Source organism: Microtus oregoni, unplaced genomic scaffold, assembly GCF_018167655.1.
Source record: "Microtus oregoni isolate MIOR12 unplaced genomic scaffold, Mior012 000005F_ref0000423, whole genome shotgun sequence".
Taxonomy (NCBI): domain Eukaryota; kingdom Metazoa; phylum Chordata; class Mammalia; order Rodentia; family Cricetidae; genus Microtus; species Microtus oregoni.
In genome coordinates, this window is record NW_024543064.1 from 47,732,746 (window position 1) to 47,746,520 (window position 13,775).

Sequence of the window (13,775 nt, forward strand, 5' to 3'; positions counted from 1 at the left end):
AGGTTGGCTGTTTTGCTTTTCTGATCTTCAGCCTGAACCCCAACACCTGTCTCTGGGCTTTTATTATTCTTGCTACAACAAAATCCAGCATATTTACTTCATCACCAACAAAAACTATCTCCCCTGCCCCCAGGTTTGAAATGAGCACCATCACTGTTTAAACTCATAGGAAGCACCAATTCTATGATATTCTTGCCCAGTCTATCTGGGTCAACATTTTTGTTCCAGGATAGGCAGGTGCTGTTGTAGTCTACCACAATAAACTCTATGTACTTCCAGAACTGCTTTCTCTTAGGAATGGGTGTTTGAACAAAATTTAGTGAGGAAAATGTCTTCCCAAGCATCACAAGCCAGTGACTACTGACTTACCACCAACAGTGGTGGCCCCATCATATTAGAATGGAGCAATAAAATGCCTGTTATCTCCGGATGCCTCTGTAAGATCACAATGCAACTCATGATTCATGGTGCCTCCTGGGTGAGGTCATCTAGCGTGCTGTATGTGGGCCACATAAATGTGCAGCACAGACTATCAGCTGCAGCACTGCAAGGAAGAACTGCATTACACTTTATGTCTTCTCTCTACCATAAATTTAATTATTATTTTAGGCTATATATTTCTACCTATACAAATACTTACTGAAAAACAGTGTGCTGAGTTATTCTGGCATCAGCTACATATAGAAATATGTGTATACCCTGCACTTTGATTGCATCGAGCATCTGGGTATAGTTGACTGACAAGCATTGAGGCTTGTGTATGTCAACGACATTCACACACAATGATGTCGTGATGTTTTTCTTGGGCTGTCTTTAAACAGTGCATAAGCGTCTAAGTCTGATATATTGCAAGGTGCAAAGAGCCTGTTTATTATTATGATTGTGCATGTGTGTGTGCATGCCTTCAAGAATGTGAGACTGTGCTCGCAGGCATATGTAAAGATCAGAGGTTGCTGACATTGGAATGCCTTCCTCGGTCACTTCTCTAGTTCTTGAGACAGGATCTCTCAGTGATCTTGAAGCTTGGTGATTTGAAACTAGCTTGCCTAGAAGCCTCTGGGTGTTCTCCTGTCTCCCACAGTGCTGGGGTTAGAGATGCACATCTGGATTCATAGGATGCTGCAGTTCCAACTCAAGACATCACAACAAGCGCTTTCCCGCCTCTCCTGGACAGAAACATTGACCCAGGTAGACTTGGTGGGCCACCACACCTGGCTGACAGATGGCTCAACCCCAAAGAGTCCATTTAAAAGATGGATTGTAGATTAATCAGAGAGCGAGACAGCTACATCAGAACTAAAAATCAATGCTGCCTTATAAAAAGGGCTCCGATGATGTAGGGATGGAGAAATTTTAAACCAGGCAGGTTAGAGTTAAATTAAACTCAGGGTCTGTGAGAATGGCTTCAGAATCTTTAAACAGAAGCAATTTACATCTTCCTGGAATTGCTTTCAAGTACGGCTGGCAAACATCCTCAATTAGATTAGCAAATTTAATCCTCTTCCCTCATGCCCTGAATTAGAAAGTTGATGGCGTGTTCTAAATGGCATCCACTCTTTCCTCACTGCTCAGTCTGACATAGGCGTCCTTGAAGTTGAGCTTTTCTTATGCTGCAAGTTCCACTGACCCAAAAAAGGGAACCCTATCAGAATAACTGGAACCTAACTTTATAGACTGTAGCTTATTCAGTAAGAGAAAAATACCCAAGTTCCCAAAGTAGCTGGTTAACTATGAAGAGCCATCTCTTTCAAAGAGCTAACTTAATCTCAAGTTATATTCAGACAAATTCGGTAAAAGAATTCATCAATCTGCCATGTCTGTGGATGCTAAGCTGTTGGACTAGATTTTTTTCAGTAACTGCTGACTTTTCTTAGATTAGTAGAATGATCCATTTTACCCCTTGGGACAAGGTGAAAAGCTAAACCCCCAACCCAAATAAAGAAGCTTAGGGATATTTGTCCTCACTGCTGGGTCAAAGCTTCATTTGCTTTGAACCTCATTCCCTTCTTAGTTTTTCCCCTGTTGTGACAAATTTAGCTCTCAGAGAGGCGATGCATCTCCTTGATGTGATTGCCTGAATTATAGAACTTAGGATACAGCTTAGGATTTACCAACATGGAAAGAGAAATTCTTTCCAAAAAAACGTTGACACCGAGTTCTCTTTACCACCCAAAGGCCACACAGACACTGGCATTTCTTTTGAAAATATCAACAATTATTAATGCAGATAGCATTCAGGATGTAACTTAAAAGCTTTTTATCAGAATGTACTAGAAAATATGCTAGAAGAAAGGAATCTCTGAATTCAAACAGCAAAGTCTGGTTTTATGTTGAATATTTAAGTGTGTGTGTGTGTGTGTGGGGGGGGGGTTATTCGCAGGTGAGTTACAAGCAGTTGCAAGCAGCCCAGAGTGGATGTTGGGAATTATACTTAGGTCATTTTCAAGCGTTGCTCCTGCTCTCACCTGCTGAGCCATCTCTCTACCTGTTTATCACTTCCTTTTTAAAAAGAAGATTTATTTATTATGTATACTGTGTTCTGTCTGCATGTATGTCTGCAAACCAGAAGAGGGCACTAGACCTCATTATAGAAGTTGTGAGCCACAGTGTGGTTCCTGGGGATTGAACTCAGAACCCCTGGAAGAGCAGCTAGTGCTCTTAGCCTCTGAGCCATCTCTCCAGCTCCCTGTACCACTCTTATTTATCCCTCTTACGTGCACGAAATGACCAATGAGAAGTTCTTAAAGGAACAAATGAACAACAGACTGAGCATCAGACACCTCCATCTAGCAAGCCTGACTGCATTTTTAAGTTCAGTAATTAAAATTGGGGGATAAAAATGAACATTTATCCCTTTGGTTATAGAACCTTGGGTCTTATAACAATACTGTTTTGCCGTGTTGAGAAAGGAAAGGAGAGAAACAGAGTGTTGTCCTCTGTTTCTCTATGATCCTGAGGCCCAGTGTCTGAGCAGGGCTCATAGCACAAGCAGCCCTGGGTGCCCTAGTCATGGCTATACTGCCAATCCACTTGTGCTGAGGATAGACACCCCAAACTCTAACCTAAGGCCTCATTTCTTTGGAGCATCTCAGAGGGCATTTATGTTTTTATATCTTCCTTTTAAACTCCTAATTTCCACAATCTGTGTGCAAATTATAAAACAACGACAATAAGAAAGAAGAGCAAACAAACTGCTGGGATGATCTATATTTTAAAATAATGAGCTCAGTAGCTAGCTCACATGTCCCGTGATGCCCCGTGGGCTATCCTGGTGGAGATAGAGAACTTGGCCATTTTGTGCCCACACATGTACAAATAGGTAAACGAAGGTTAAAAAAAATCATGTAAAGAGCTTTGGTCTATCTATGTGAACCCACACAGTCAATAATGCACTTCGTGCATGTGTACACAGAGAGACTTGTTTGTGCAGAAAAAATCCTGGAAACGGGTTGAAGTGGTTACTGATGGGAAATGGGTCAAGGGCAGGAAGGAGCGGATCTGTTTTCTCCCCTTTATATCCTTTTATATGATTTGATCTCTTTGTCATGAACAATTAACTGGTTTTAGAAACAAGAAAGGGGGAAAAATATGAACCATCTGTGGAATGTCTTCTTTCCCAGTGCCTTCAAATCGGACTAGTCACATAGTCTGACCCAGGTTCTCCAGGGTTGCCAGGAGAAGAGCATTGAACTAGACTTCAGGGGCCGCCAAATCTAAACGACTCCTTTCTACTCACCATCTTCCAGGCGTAGCTCACGTTGTAGGCCTCCTTTCCAGTCTCCCTCAGCTTGTTTATGTGCCAAGACAGAGATGAGTTCACAGGGACCGTGATAATCCGGCTGCCTAGAGGGAGGCTGTGTGGAAAACCAGAATTAAATGCCTTGGGCGAGAAAGAAAAATTAAGCACTTAATTAAAGGCAAGCGAGAAGCTGTGCGTCAGTGGCCACCCTCTGCTCCTGAACAGCACAGAAACTCATCCCCTTTGAAAGCCATGATGTGAGATTTTTCAGCTGTGGGAACGCGCTATGTCAACTCTGCCTTAGACGCCATCCTTCGCCTCTACCCTGCCCCCAAAGTTAATTCTTTCCAGAGACTGACTTGTCTCAAATCACTCACTTATTAATTTTCAACCAATGGGCACAAAGATTCATTTCTCCATAGGTTACCATCTGGCAAAATAACATATCACAGTTGGAAAACATCCAATCTGTCTTTATCTTGAGAGCGCGGCACAAACCGTGCCGCCGGACACGACACTGACAACCTATTTACTGGTCCTCACCTCAACCTTTTATTTTGCTAACACGTCTCAGTTTGGTCTACGCAGAGTGCTTTCTGGACGTGAGTTAACACGCGCCTTATTTTACAATTAAACTCAATGGAAAGGTAGAATTTGATTGACAAGACATTGCCTCCAAATAATTTTGAGAGGCTTTCCCTATTATAACAAGCAATCAAAATCCTGGCTATCCTTCTTTAAAAACTGTTTTGTAATTTAATTTTATTTATTGTTATTGTATATGTATTCACAATGTGTATGCATGTGTGTATGTGTGTGTGTGGTTACCATGGTGCAGGTATGTAGATTAGAGGACAACTATGGAGTCAATTCTCTCCTACTTTTACGTGATTTTTGGGGATCAAACTTGGATTGCCAAACCTGCATGGTAAGCACTTTTGCCTACGGAGCCAACTCCCAGCCCTTGGCTCCTACCAGTATGCAAACTTACTCAGAAAACTTTTGGTAACAAGAAAATAACTTGTATGCTAGTCTTATATTCTATGGCAAACATTCACATTTGATTGCAAAAGGTCCCCCTCTCAAAACACATAAAAACTTGTAACCCGGCCGGGCGGTGGTGGCGCAAGCCTTTAACCCCAGCACTCGGGAGGCAGAGGCAGGCGGATCTCTGTGAGTTCGAGACCAGCCTGGTCTACAAGAGCTAGTTCCAGGATAGGCTCCAAAACCACAGAGAAACCCTGTCTCGAAAAACAACAACAACAAAAATCTTGTAACCCTCACCTCTTTCTTACCTTAGGATATTTTGCCGAACCAATTCAAACTTGGGGATATTTTCGTAGTGTATGATGTCGGTATGGAGGGGGGGTTCTGAGAGTAAGTATGGCCTGGTAAGAGACGGATGCATAAGTGTATACCCTGAAATCACAGAACAAGACATGTCAGGAGGAAGATGCCGGCTGCTGGTTCTAAGCAACGTGCCCATTACTGGTCTGAACTGTGGACTGTCTGGGATGGCTGCCCAGTGCTCAAAACCTCATCTGTACCTTAGCAGTCCAATAAAACCTCAACCGTTTTATGCGAGCTCTCATAAAACTCCTGAAGTGTTGAAAGAGCTCTTAAATTACTGAACATATGTCTAATTGAGGCTATTTAGGTGGCATTCGTTTTTCTGGTTTTCGTTTTATTAAATGTTATTAAATGTTATATATAAACCTTTCTGCCAGGGAATCTAAAGATAAGGATACTAACAAAAAGTGATTTAAACCCCATTCTAGGCATTATTCACCCCCAAATCTAACTTCTTGATGTTATTAAAAACCTACGATCTCACAACCCAGCATAGCGTGAGCTCATGCATTGCGAATTCGCTCTGCCATCTCCATGATCCATTTCCACTGCCCCATGATCCTAGTGGCATAACTTCCCTGAAAACTGTCTTTATTTTACTTTATTAGAACAAAAATATCCACAGACTATGTTTTTTAAGTTGCAAAAGAAAATGTTCTTTCTTACCTTTGTCATCTATGAGAAAAGTATAGGAAGCCAAAGAGTCTTGGTAATATGTCACGTCTTCAAGAATGTAAGCCAGATTCACGTCCACACCTACGATCCCCAGGAGGAGGTTTCCAAAGTAACAGGGTTTACTCACAGTCATGATCAAACCTGTGGGTTAAAAAACAGAACCAAAGGATAGCACGGAAACACTGGACCAAGGCTGGGGCCGTGCTTAGGGGAAGCATGAGGGCTGATAGTGGTCTCAGGCCCTGTGATCCAGGTCCTGACCACTGCCCTTGCAGCCTGTATGGAAAGTGAGACAAAGGAAGGGAAGAGGGTCCTTTGGGATGGCGTAGTTAATTTAAACAGGGGTCATCTCCCTGCCACCCCCCCCCCCCCAGCACCTCCAACCTTCCTATCTAAGCCACAATATGTGTTGTGGTAGTTTAAATGTAACTGGCCCTCATAATTTCATAGGGAGTGGCACTATTAGGAGGTGTGGCTTTGCTGGAGTGGGTGTGACCTTGTGAGAGGAAGTGTGGGGGGTGGGCTTTGAGATTTTCTATGTTCAGTGTCTCAGTTCACTTCCTGTTGCCACCATGCTTGCTGTTATGATGATAATGGATTAAACCTTTGAAAATGTTTCCCTTTGGAAGAGTAGCCATGGCCATGGTGTCTCTCTTCCCAACAACAGGAACTCTAACTAACACACTTGGGATCAACAGAAAACAGTACAGTGCCAAATCTGTGTGAATGGGAAGACTCAGCAGCATGTCAAAAAACAAACAAATAAACAAACAAACAAAAATGAAAACAAACAACAAACAAACAAACCCACTGGATAAGGAGTCTGAAGAATTGAGTTCCATTCCAGCTGTACTCCTTTTGTACATACGTGTGACACTGGACATAATATCCATCACCCGCCCATACTGACAGGATACGGAGGAAAGGACCTGTGTTACTGATTTCTAGGGGATGCTGGACCAAGACATTTGGGGAAAGGGATTTTTAAAAAACAGAGACATTACAACTCATCAATGTATCGAAAACCCTGAAGACGGCGGAGGGGAAGAGTTAGAAAGGCACAGAAACTGATCACGTGGAACTCTGAGTAGTTGAAATAAATGAAATTTCCATAGGAATGTCTTTCTATCCATGGAGGCCAGGCCCCACACTGTAGACTTTGTCAGCCATATCCTCTCAGATACCCACTCTTTCCTACTTCCTTTCCAGAAACAAATGTTCAAACTATACCTAGCTCACAGGATGCATGAAACAACAGGATAATTAGGGAGAGGGAAGAACACGCAGGAGGAAAGTATTCAGGAGAGTCAGGGTGTGGAGTGGAGCAGGTGGGCACCAAACTGTCCTGCCTCCACCGCGAGGCAGAAGAAGTCACGCTGCCTCAACTGATGGCTTCATGAAGCTGAGACAAGGCAATGGCTCTGATCTCTAGCCATGCTGCAATCTCGGGACTCTACAGAAATCCCAAAGTGTAAGAATGATGTGCTTTTCTCTATCTTGTTATACTTTCCTGTACCTGGAAGCATGTTCACTCTCCGGGGGCCTATCACAAATCCCTTCTAGAACATTTTGGAAAAGGATTTGGAAACTCTTAAAGGTGTCTACGAAAAAGAATGGACTGCTAAACGGAGAACTGTGGGTGATGACGATACTCCAGGTATGTTGGATTGCTGCGGTTGCAGAGACCAACTAAGTGGATCAGCAGGAAGAAGGAGACACGACCCTGGAAGAATTTGTAAAAAGTCATTCCATAGGGGTAGGAGGTCTCTTCTGATCTTCCCAGTACCCTCTACTCAGTTCACATTAAAAATGCTTCTCAGCAACAACAGATATTGAAAACAGTCTTGACTGCGCACTTCACAGGAGGTTTGGGTTCAGGCCTCCTTGGACAAAAGGGTTATGTATGGTAGAAGCAGCAAAATGAGGGCTAGTTTAGAGACAAAGGTCCCAACATAGGTCATATTCATATTCCCTGGGCTTTTGTCTAAGATGCAAGTCATTTTCATAGACTAGTAAAGATCAACAGCAATGCTCCATGACCGCGATGCCAAAGTATTCTAACCTCTCCAGCTATGATGAAAAATACTGTTTTAAAAAGGAGCCTCATCAACTCTAGCAGGACTGGGAAGGAACCAGCATAGGATCAAATTGGTCCCTCTGAATGTGGGTGACAGTTGCATGGCTGAGGCAGACTGAGGAGCCACTGGCAGTGGCACCAGGATTTATTCCTAGTGCTTGCACTGGCTTTTTGGGAACCTATTCTCCTTGGATGGATACCTTGCTCAGCCTAGATATAGTAGGGAGGGCCTTGAACATTCTCCAAAGCAATGTGCCTTACCCTCTCCGAGGAGTGAATGGGGGCTGGGAGGTTAGGTGGAGGGAATGAGAGGGGAGGGAATGGGAACTTGGATTGGTATATATAATGAATAAAGACAGTTTGTTTTCTTTTTTACAAAAACAAATTAAAGAAAAAAAATGAGCCTCAAATTTACTTTTCCATTATTAGCTTGTACAGGAGACTCTTTGTATTAAATCAATTAGTTACCAATTAATTGGTCTGTGTGTGCATGTGTGCGTTTGGGTGTTTGTAGACGTGTGTACACATGTGCTCACTCAGAAGTCAAAGGTAATGTCAGGTATCTTTCTCAGTTCCACAACTGAGACAAGGTCTTTCACAGAACTGGGAGCTCACCGATTCGGCTAGATTAGCTGGCTGGGGGCACTTGGAGCTCACCGATTCGGCTAGATTAGCTGGCTGGGGGCACTGGAAGCTCACCGATTCGGCTAGATTAGCTGGCTGGGGGCACTGGGAGCTCACCGATTCGGCTAGATTAGCTGGCTGGGGGCACTGGGAGCTCACCGATTCGGCTAGATTAGCTGGCTGGGGGCACTGGGAGCTCAACAATTCGGCTAGATTAGCTGGCTGGGGGCACTGGGAGCTCACCGATTCGGCTAGATTAGCTGGCTGGGGGCACTGGGAGCTCACCGATTCGGCTAGATTAGCTGGCTGGGGGCACTTGGAGCTCATCGATTCGGCTAGATTAGCTGGCTGGGGGCACTGGGAGCTCACCGATTCGGCTAGATTAGCTGGCTGGGGGCACTGGGAGCTCACCGATTCGGCTAGATTAGCTGGCCGGGGAGATGCTTGTCTCTGCTCGCACCAGTACCAAGGTTGTAGATTCGATTTCACATTTGGGCATTGTACATGAGTTCTAGGGGACCTGAACTCAGGTAAGCACTTTGCTGGGTCATTTCCTAGCCTCTGGAGAGAAGACTCTGGATCCCAAAGTGGCAAATGAAATATGTTAAGCTATGCTCACAATGACAGAATCTCCAAACACTAGCCTCTCTACTTGAACCTCAAACATATAGGTAAAGTTTTTTTTTTTTTTTTTGTTTTTTTTTTTTTTTTTTTTTTTTTTTTAAAGCCTGGGATAAAACTGGACTCTCTGAACATGGTGGACAATGAGGACTACTGAGATCTCAAGAACAATGGCAGTGGGCTTTTGATCCTACTGCACGTACTGGCTTTGTGGGAGCCTAGGCAGTTTGGATGCTCACCTTACGAGACCTGGATGGAGGTGGGGGTTCCTTGGACTTCCCACAGGACAGGGAACCCTGATTGCTTTTCGGGCTGAGGAGGGGGGGGACTTAATTGGGGGAGGGGGAGAGAAATGGGAGGCGGTGGTGGGGAAGAGACAGAAATCTTTAATAAATAAATAAATTAATTAAAAAAAAGATCAATTAAAAAAAAAAAGAAAAAAAAAACCAGAAATGCATGCTCAGCAAATACATACACATATTGCACACCCCCCTCCCCCCATACCCCATGATATTCATCAAATGATAGTCGGTCTACAGTGGTTTTTCAGTTAGAGCTGCACTGATTTCTCTACATTCAAGTTCTCGAGTCATGGAGTCAGGTGTAGGAGCTGAAGGCAGGACAGAAGTGACAGAAGTGACACACTGGTACGGAAATCCACCAGATGTGCAAACCAATGGCTGACATCCACCGTGCAGGCTTCATGAAATGAGACCCGCAGATTCACATCTGGATGACATCAACAAGCAGGTGGCTCAAGATTTTCATGGAAGGTGCAGATTTCAGGAGGGGCCCCCACTCTACCTGCTTGGCATTAGTAAGCTAACTGACTTATTTCGCTGAGTTCTTAAAGAATTGCATTTCCACATCTGTCTTTATTCCTTTCACACAGCGCATAGTATGAACAGGATTTCTTGATGGTCTCTTATCAGCAAAATTTTACTGAGGGGGTTTGGGTACCTTGCCCCCCTTGGCTGGCGCGCACACACACACACACACACACACACACACACACACACTCATTTAAGTTTCTGTCACTATCAAGAGGACTAGCCTACCTATGGGTTGTGACCCCCTTGGGGGTCGAATGACCCTTTGACAGGGGTCACCTAAGACCATTGGAAGACATAGATATTCACATTGTGATTCTTAACAGCAAAATTACAGTTATGAAGTAGCAACAAAAATAATTTTATGGTTGGGGTGCCCACAACATGGGGAGCTGTAATATTCGCAGTATCAGGAAGGTTGAGAAGCACTGCCCTAAGACCATTGGAAGACACAGATATTCACATTGTGATTCTTAACAGCAAAATTACAGTTATGAAGTAGCAACAAAAATAATTTTATGGTTGGGGTGCCTACAACATGGGGAGCTGTAATATTCGCAGTATCAGGAAGGTTGAGAAGCACTGCCCTAGACTATGTGTGGACCCATTCGGAATGAAAAAGGAGGGTTCAACAGGAACACCAGACCCAGGTTCGGGATGCCATCTGTCTGCTTAGTGATTATCTGCCTCTTCCAACCTTCTTCATCAAGAATGTAGGAGGAAGGCGGAGTAAGAAAATGAAGAATAAGCCAAGGGTGGTGGTGCACACCTTTAATCCTAGTACTCAGGAGGCAGAGGCAGGTGGATCTCTGAGTTTAAGGGTACCTGGTCTACAGAGCAAGTTTTAAGACAGGCAGGGCTACATAGAGAAACCCTTACTTGGAAAAAAGAAAGAAAGAAGGGATAAAGGGGAGAGAGAGAGAGAGAAGCTAGAGAAGAGAGAGAAGAGAGAAACAAGGCCTGGAAAGATGGCTCAGTGGTTAAAAGTACTTGTTCTTGCAGAGGACCCAGGTTCAAGTCTCAACACTCACATGGCGACTGACAATAAAGTTTATCACTCTAGTTCCAGAATGTTCATGCTGTAGACATGCATGCAGCCAAAAACACTCATAGAAATAAAATCTTTAAAATTAAAAAAAAACATTAAAAAAGTGAAGATTAAAAAATAATTATCTTTCCTGAAAAGCAACCTACTATCGGCCAGGCATATTGTATAGACACTTTATATACATTACTGCTATTACTATTCATGATCACCCGGACAAAAAGTATTCCCATTTCCTAGGTCAGGGGACTGAATCATGTGACCGTTAAACCACTTCGCTCAACATTGTGTCCTGGGTACTTGTGGCATCAGGATGATGGTGTAGATAAGAGCAAAGGAAAATGGTGTATTAAAAAAGGGACATGAGCAGCACTCATAACTGGGTGGTATGCCAGCCACTGGTTATATGTATGCGTGTATGTGTACACGTAGGTGTCCATCTTAATCTGTATGTATTCACGTATGTGTATGAATTCATCCTAAGAAACTCACTGATTTATTATCCCTTCTTGAAGATGGCCAAGATGGAGAATTAATGAGGTGACATGCACTACTGAAGACAAGGACTCAAGGAGTGTGGGATCTAAGAACACACAGTTCTTTGTGTTTCCCTGCGTGCTGTGATGCACAGCCAGGCTTTAGCGCCACTCACTAAGGGAGCTTCCTCAGGAAGCTGCATCAGAAACTATGCTGTTACATCCTTGGAGGATGGAGCAGGGAGGAAACCACTGGGTTTACGTGTTAACGCGTGTTGTTGTAGGTTAGGTGGCAGGCATACATCTTTGTGGGGTTGGAGCAGGAGGGGTACACCTTTCTGCCTGCTCCTTCCTCTCCTCTTCCATAGTAGGACATTCTTGTGACACTTACCATCCCCCATCTCGTCAGAGAAGGGGAGGCTGAAGACGGCCTCGTCAATCATCCGGTTGGGAAGGTTGGTGTAGAACCTGCCAACTGTGGTCTCCAGGTTGCTAAGCTGGTTTAGCACCATCATGCTGCCCTTAATCACAGGCAAGGCTGTCCGGTCTGGGATGCCATACTTCCCAGAGTTCTGTTCAGCCAGATCCCTAAGGAACGCCAACTCCTTCAAACCAGTCACCCCATCTATAATCGAAAACAAGGGAAAAACTTGGTTATTGTTAGGCAGCAGTTTGCCATTTAGATCCACTATGGATACAAATGAGGTCTTGCACAGGGCATGGTGGTGCAGGCCTTTAATCCCAGCACTTGGAGGTAGGGGTGAGGGTGGGAGGGTAAGGGCAGGGTGTGCTGGGATTATAAAGATGAGCTTCATCTACATAGTGACTTCCAGGATAGCCAGAGCTACAAAGGGAGGCCCTGTCTTGAAAAAAAAAAAAACAAAACAAAACCCAAAACCAAACAGACAAAGTCTTGAATGTCCAAGGGGTCTATGTGGGGATACTGTCTATGGACCCAGGAAGATACCAGTTCCTACTGCAAACCAAAAGCCAAAACAGGGAATTTCTTCAGTCAAAAGCACAAAGGGATTCTTCAAAAGGCAGTGATGAAAACCACATGGGAAACGAAGGATGTGCTCGTCCTAAACATTTAATTATAATAAGATTTAAATGCTTTGCTGCACTCAATATCTGAAAGCAAAAGTAATAGTTAACAAGTCTGCATTTAATTTACAGCAGTGGCCGACCTCTGGAGGGCTTTAAGGCCTTTACCATTTCATTCCTGCTTTGCCTGTAAAACCACTTGCCAAAAACTCAAGAACTAAATGAAAGAATTATGGTCTGCATTTAGCAATGCTTCTAAACCCTCTTCTCCAAGCTCATTTAATTACAGATGTCTTTATGCTTGATATTGTTAGGATAATACTAAATTTGATTTATTTAATGTGTATCTTTTATATTTATGGGGTATTGAAAACTTTGTAAAAAGATTTAGGCATAGTGGGATGTATTGTTCTACAACATCTGTGTTCCATAGTACAAAAATAAATTTAATAAACCATTTTTTTTTCAGTCTGTTATTGTTGGCATGCAGTCAAAAGGATTAGTAACTGATCTCACATGGGCACCACTATAAACAAGTTCAAGAGCTTTCAGTTGTTGGTGAGACTCTACCACTGCCCTTCCAGGAGATTCTGTCTCCTGCTCTTAAAAACTTAGACAGCAAACTATGAGCTATTTATTCCATTGTTAAAAGAACCTGAAGTGTTCACGGATCACCTACTATAAATATGCCACGCTGTTTTCATCTGTGGAGTGAGTGTATTTCTAATATTCAAAGTTCATTACTAGTTACGAAGTAGCAGCAACATCTAACATATCATCTCTAATTATTCCTTTTTTTTTTTTTCTGAGACTGGGTCTTACTATGTAACTCCGACTGTGTAGAGCAAGGCTGGCCTTCAACTCAGAGATGTCTCTGCTTCTGCCTGCTGAGAGCTGGGCTTAAAGGCATGTGCCACCATGACTGGCTGATTTCTTTTAAAGACATTATGATCTAGACAAACTTGAATTTCACTCTATACCTTCAAGGCGATAAGAAAGAAATAAAGTTCCTGGGGCAAATCATTTGAGAACCAGATCACTGTTTCCTTTGCTTGGCATAGACTGGTTAAGGGGTGAGGGGGTCTCTTTTAGAGTAAAAGACATGGCTGATTTCTGCCCTCATCTCAAGAGACGCTCACAGAGGTAAAATGATGAAAGCAAACAACTTGGGCACTAGATGTATTTCCTTTTTGTCCAGTACTGCTCCACTCCCAAAGTGTTAACAAGTGACCAACCTGAATATTTGCTAGGTCCAGAAAGACAGAGTGGGATGGAGGGTTAGGATGTCGACACT

General features: G+C 43.4%; 1 protein-coding gene across 1 annotated transcript in view; it reads right to left on the bottom strand.

Annotated features, from left to right (window-relative positions):
- Nucleotides 1-13,775, bottom strand: part of Cachd1 (cache domain containing 1) — a 231,960-nt gene that overhangs the window by 35,064 nt on the left and 183,121 nt on the right. The window contains exons 9-12 of the mRNA XM_041652659.1: nucleotides 11,829-12,062; nucleotides 5,756-5,905; nucleotides 5,035-5,158; nucleotides 3,737-3,854 (exon numbers count right to left, since the gene is read on the bottom strand). Coding sequence (XP_041508593.1) covers nucleotides 3,737-3,854; nucleotides 5,035-5,158; nucleotides 5,756-5,905; nucleotides 11,829-12,062 — 626 coding nt within the window. The remainder of the gene's footprint in view (nucleotides 1-3,736; nucleotides 3,855-5,034; nucleotides 5,159-5,755; nucleotides 5,906-11,828; nucleotides 12,063-13,775) is intronic.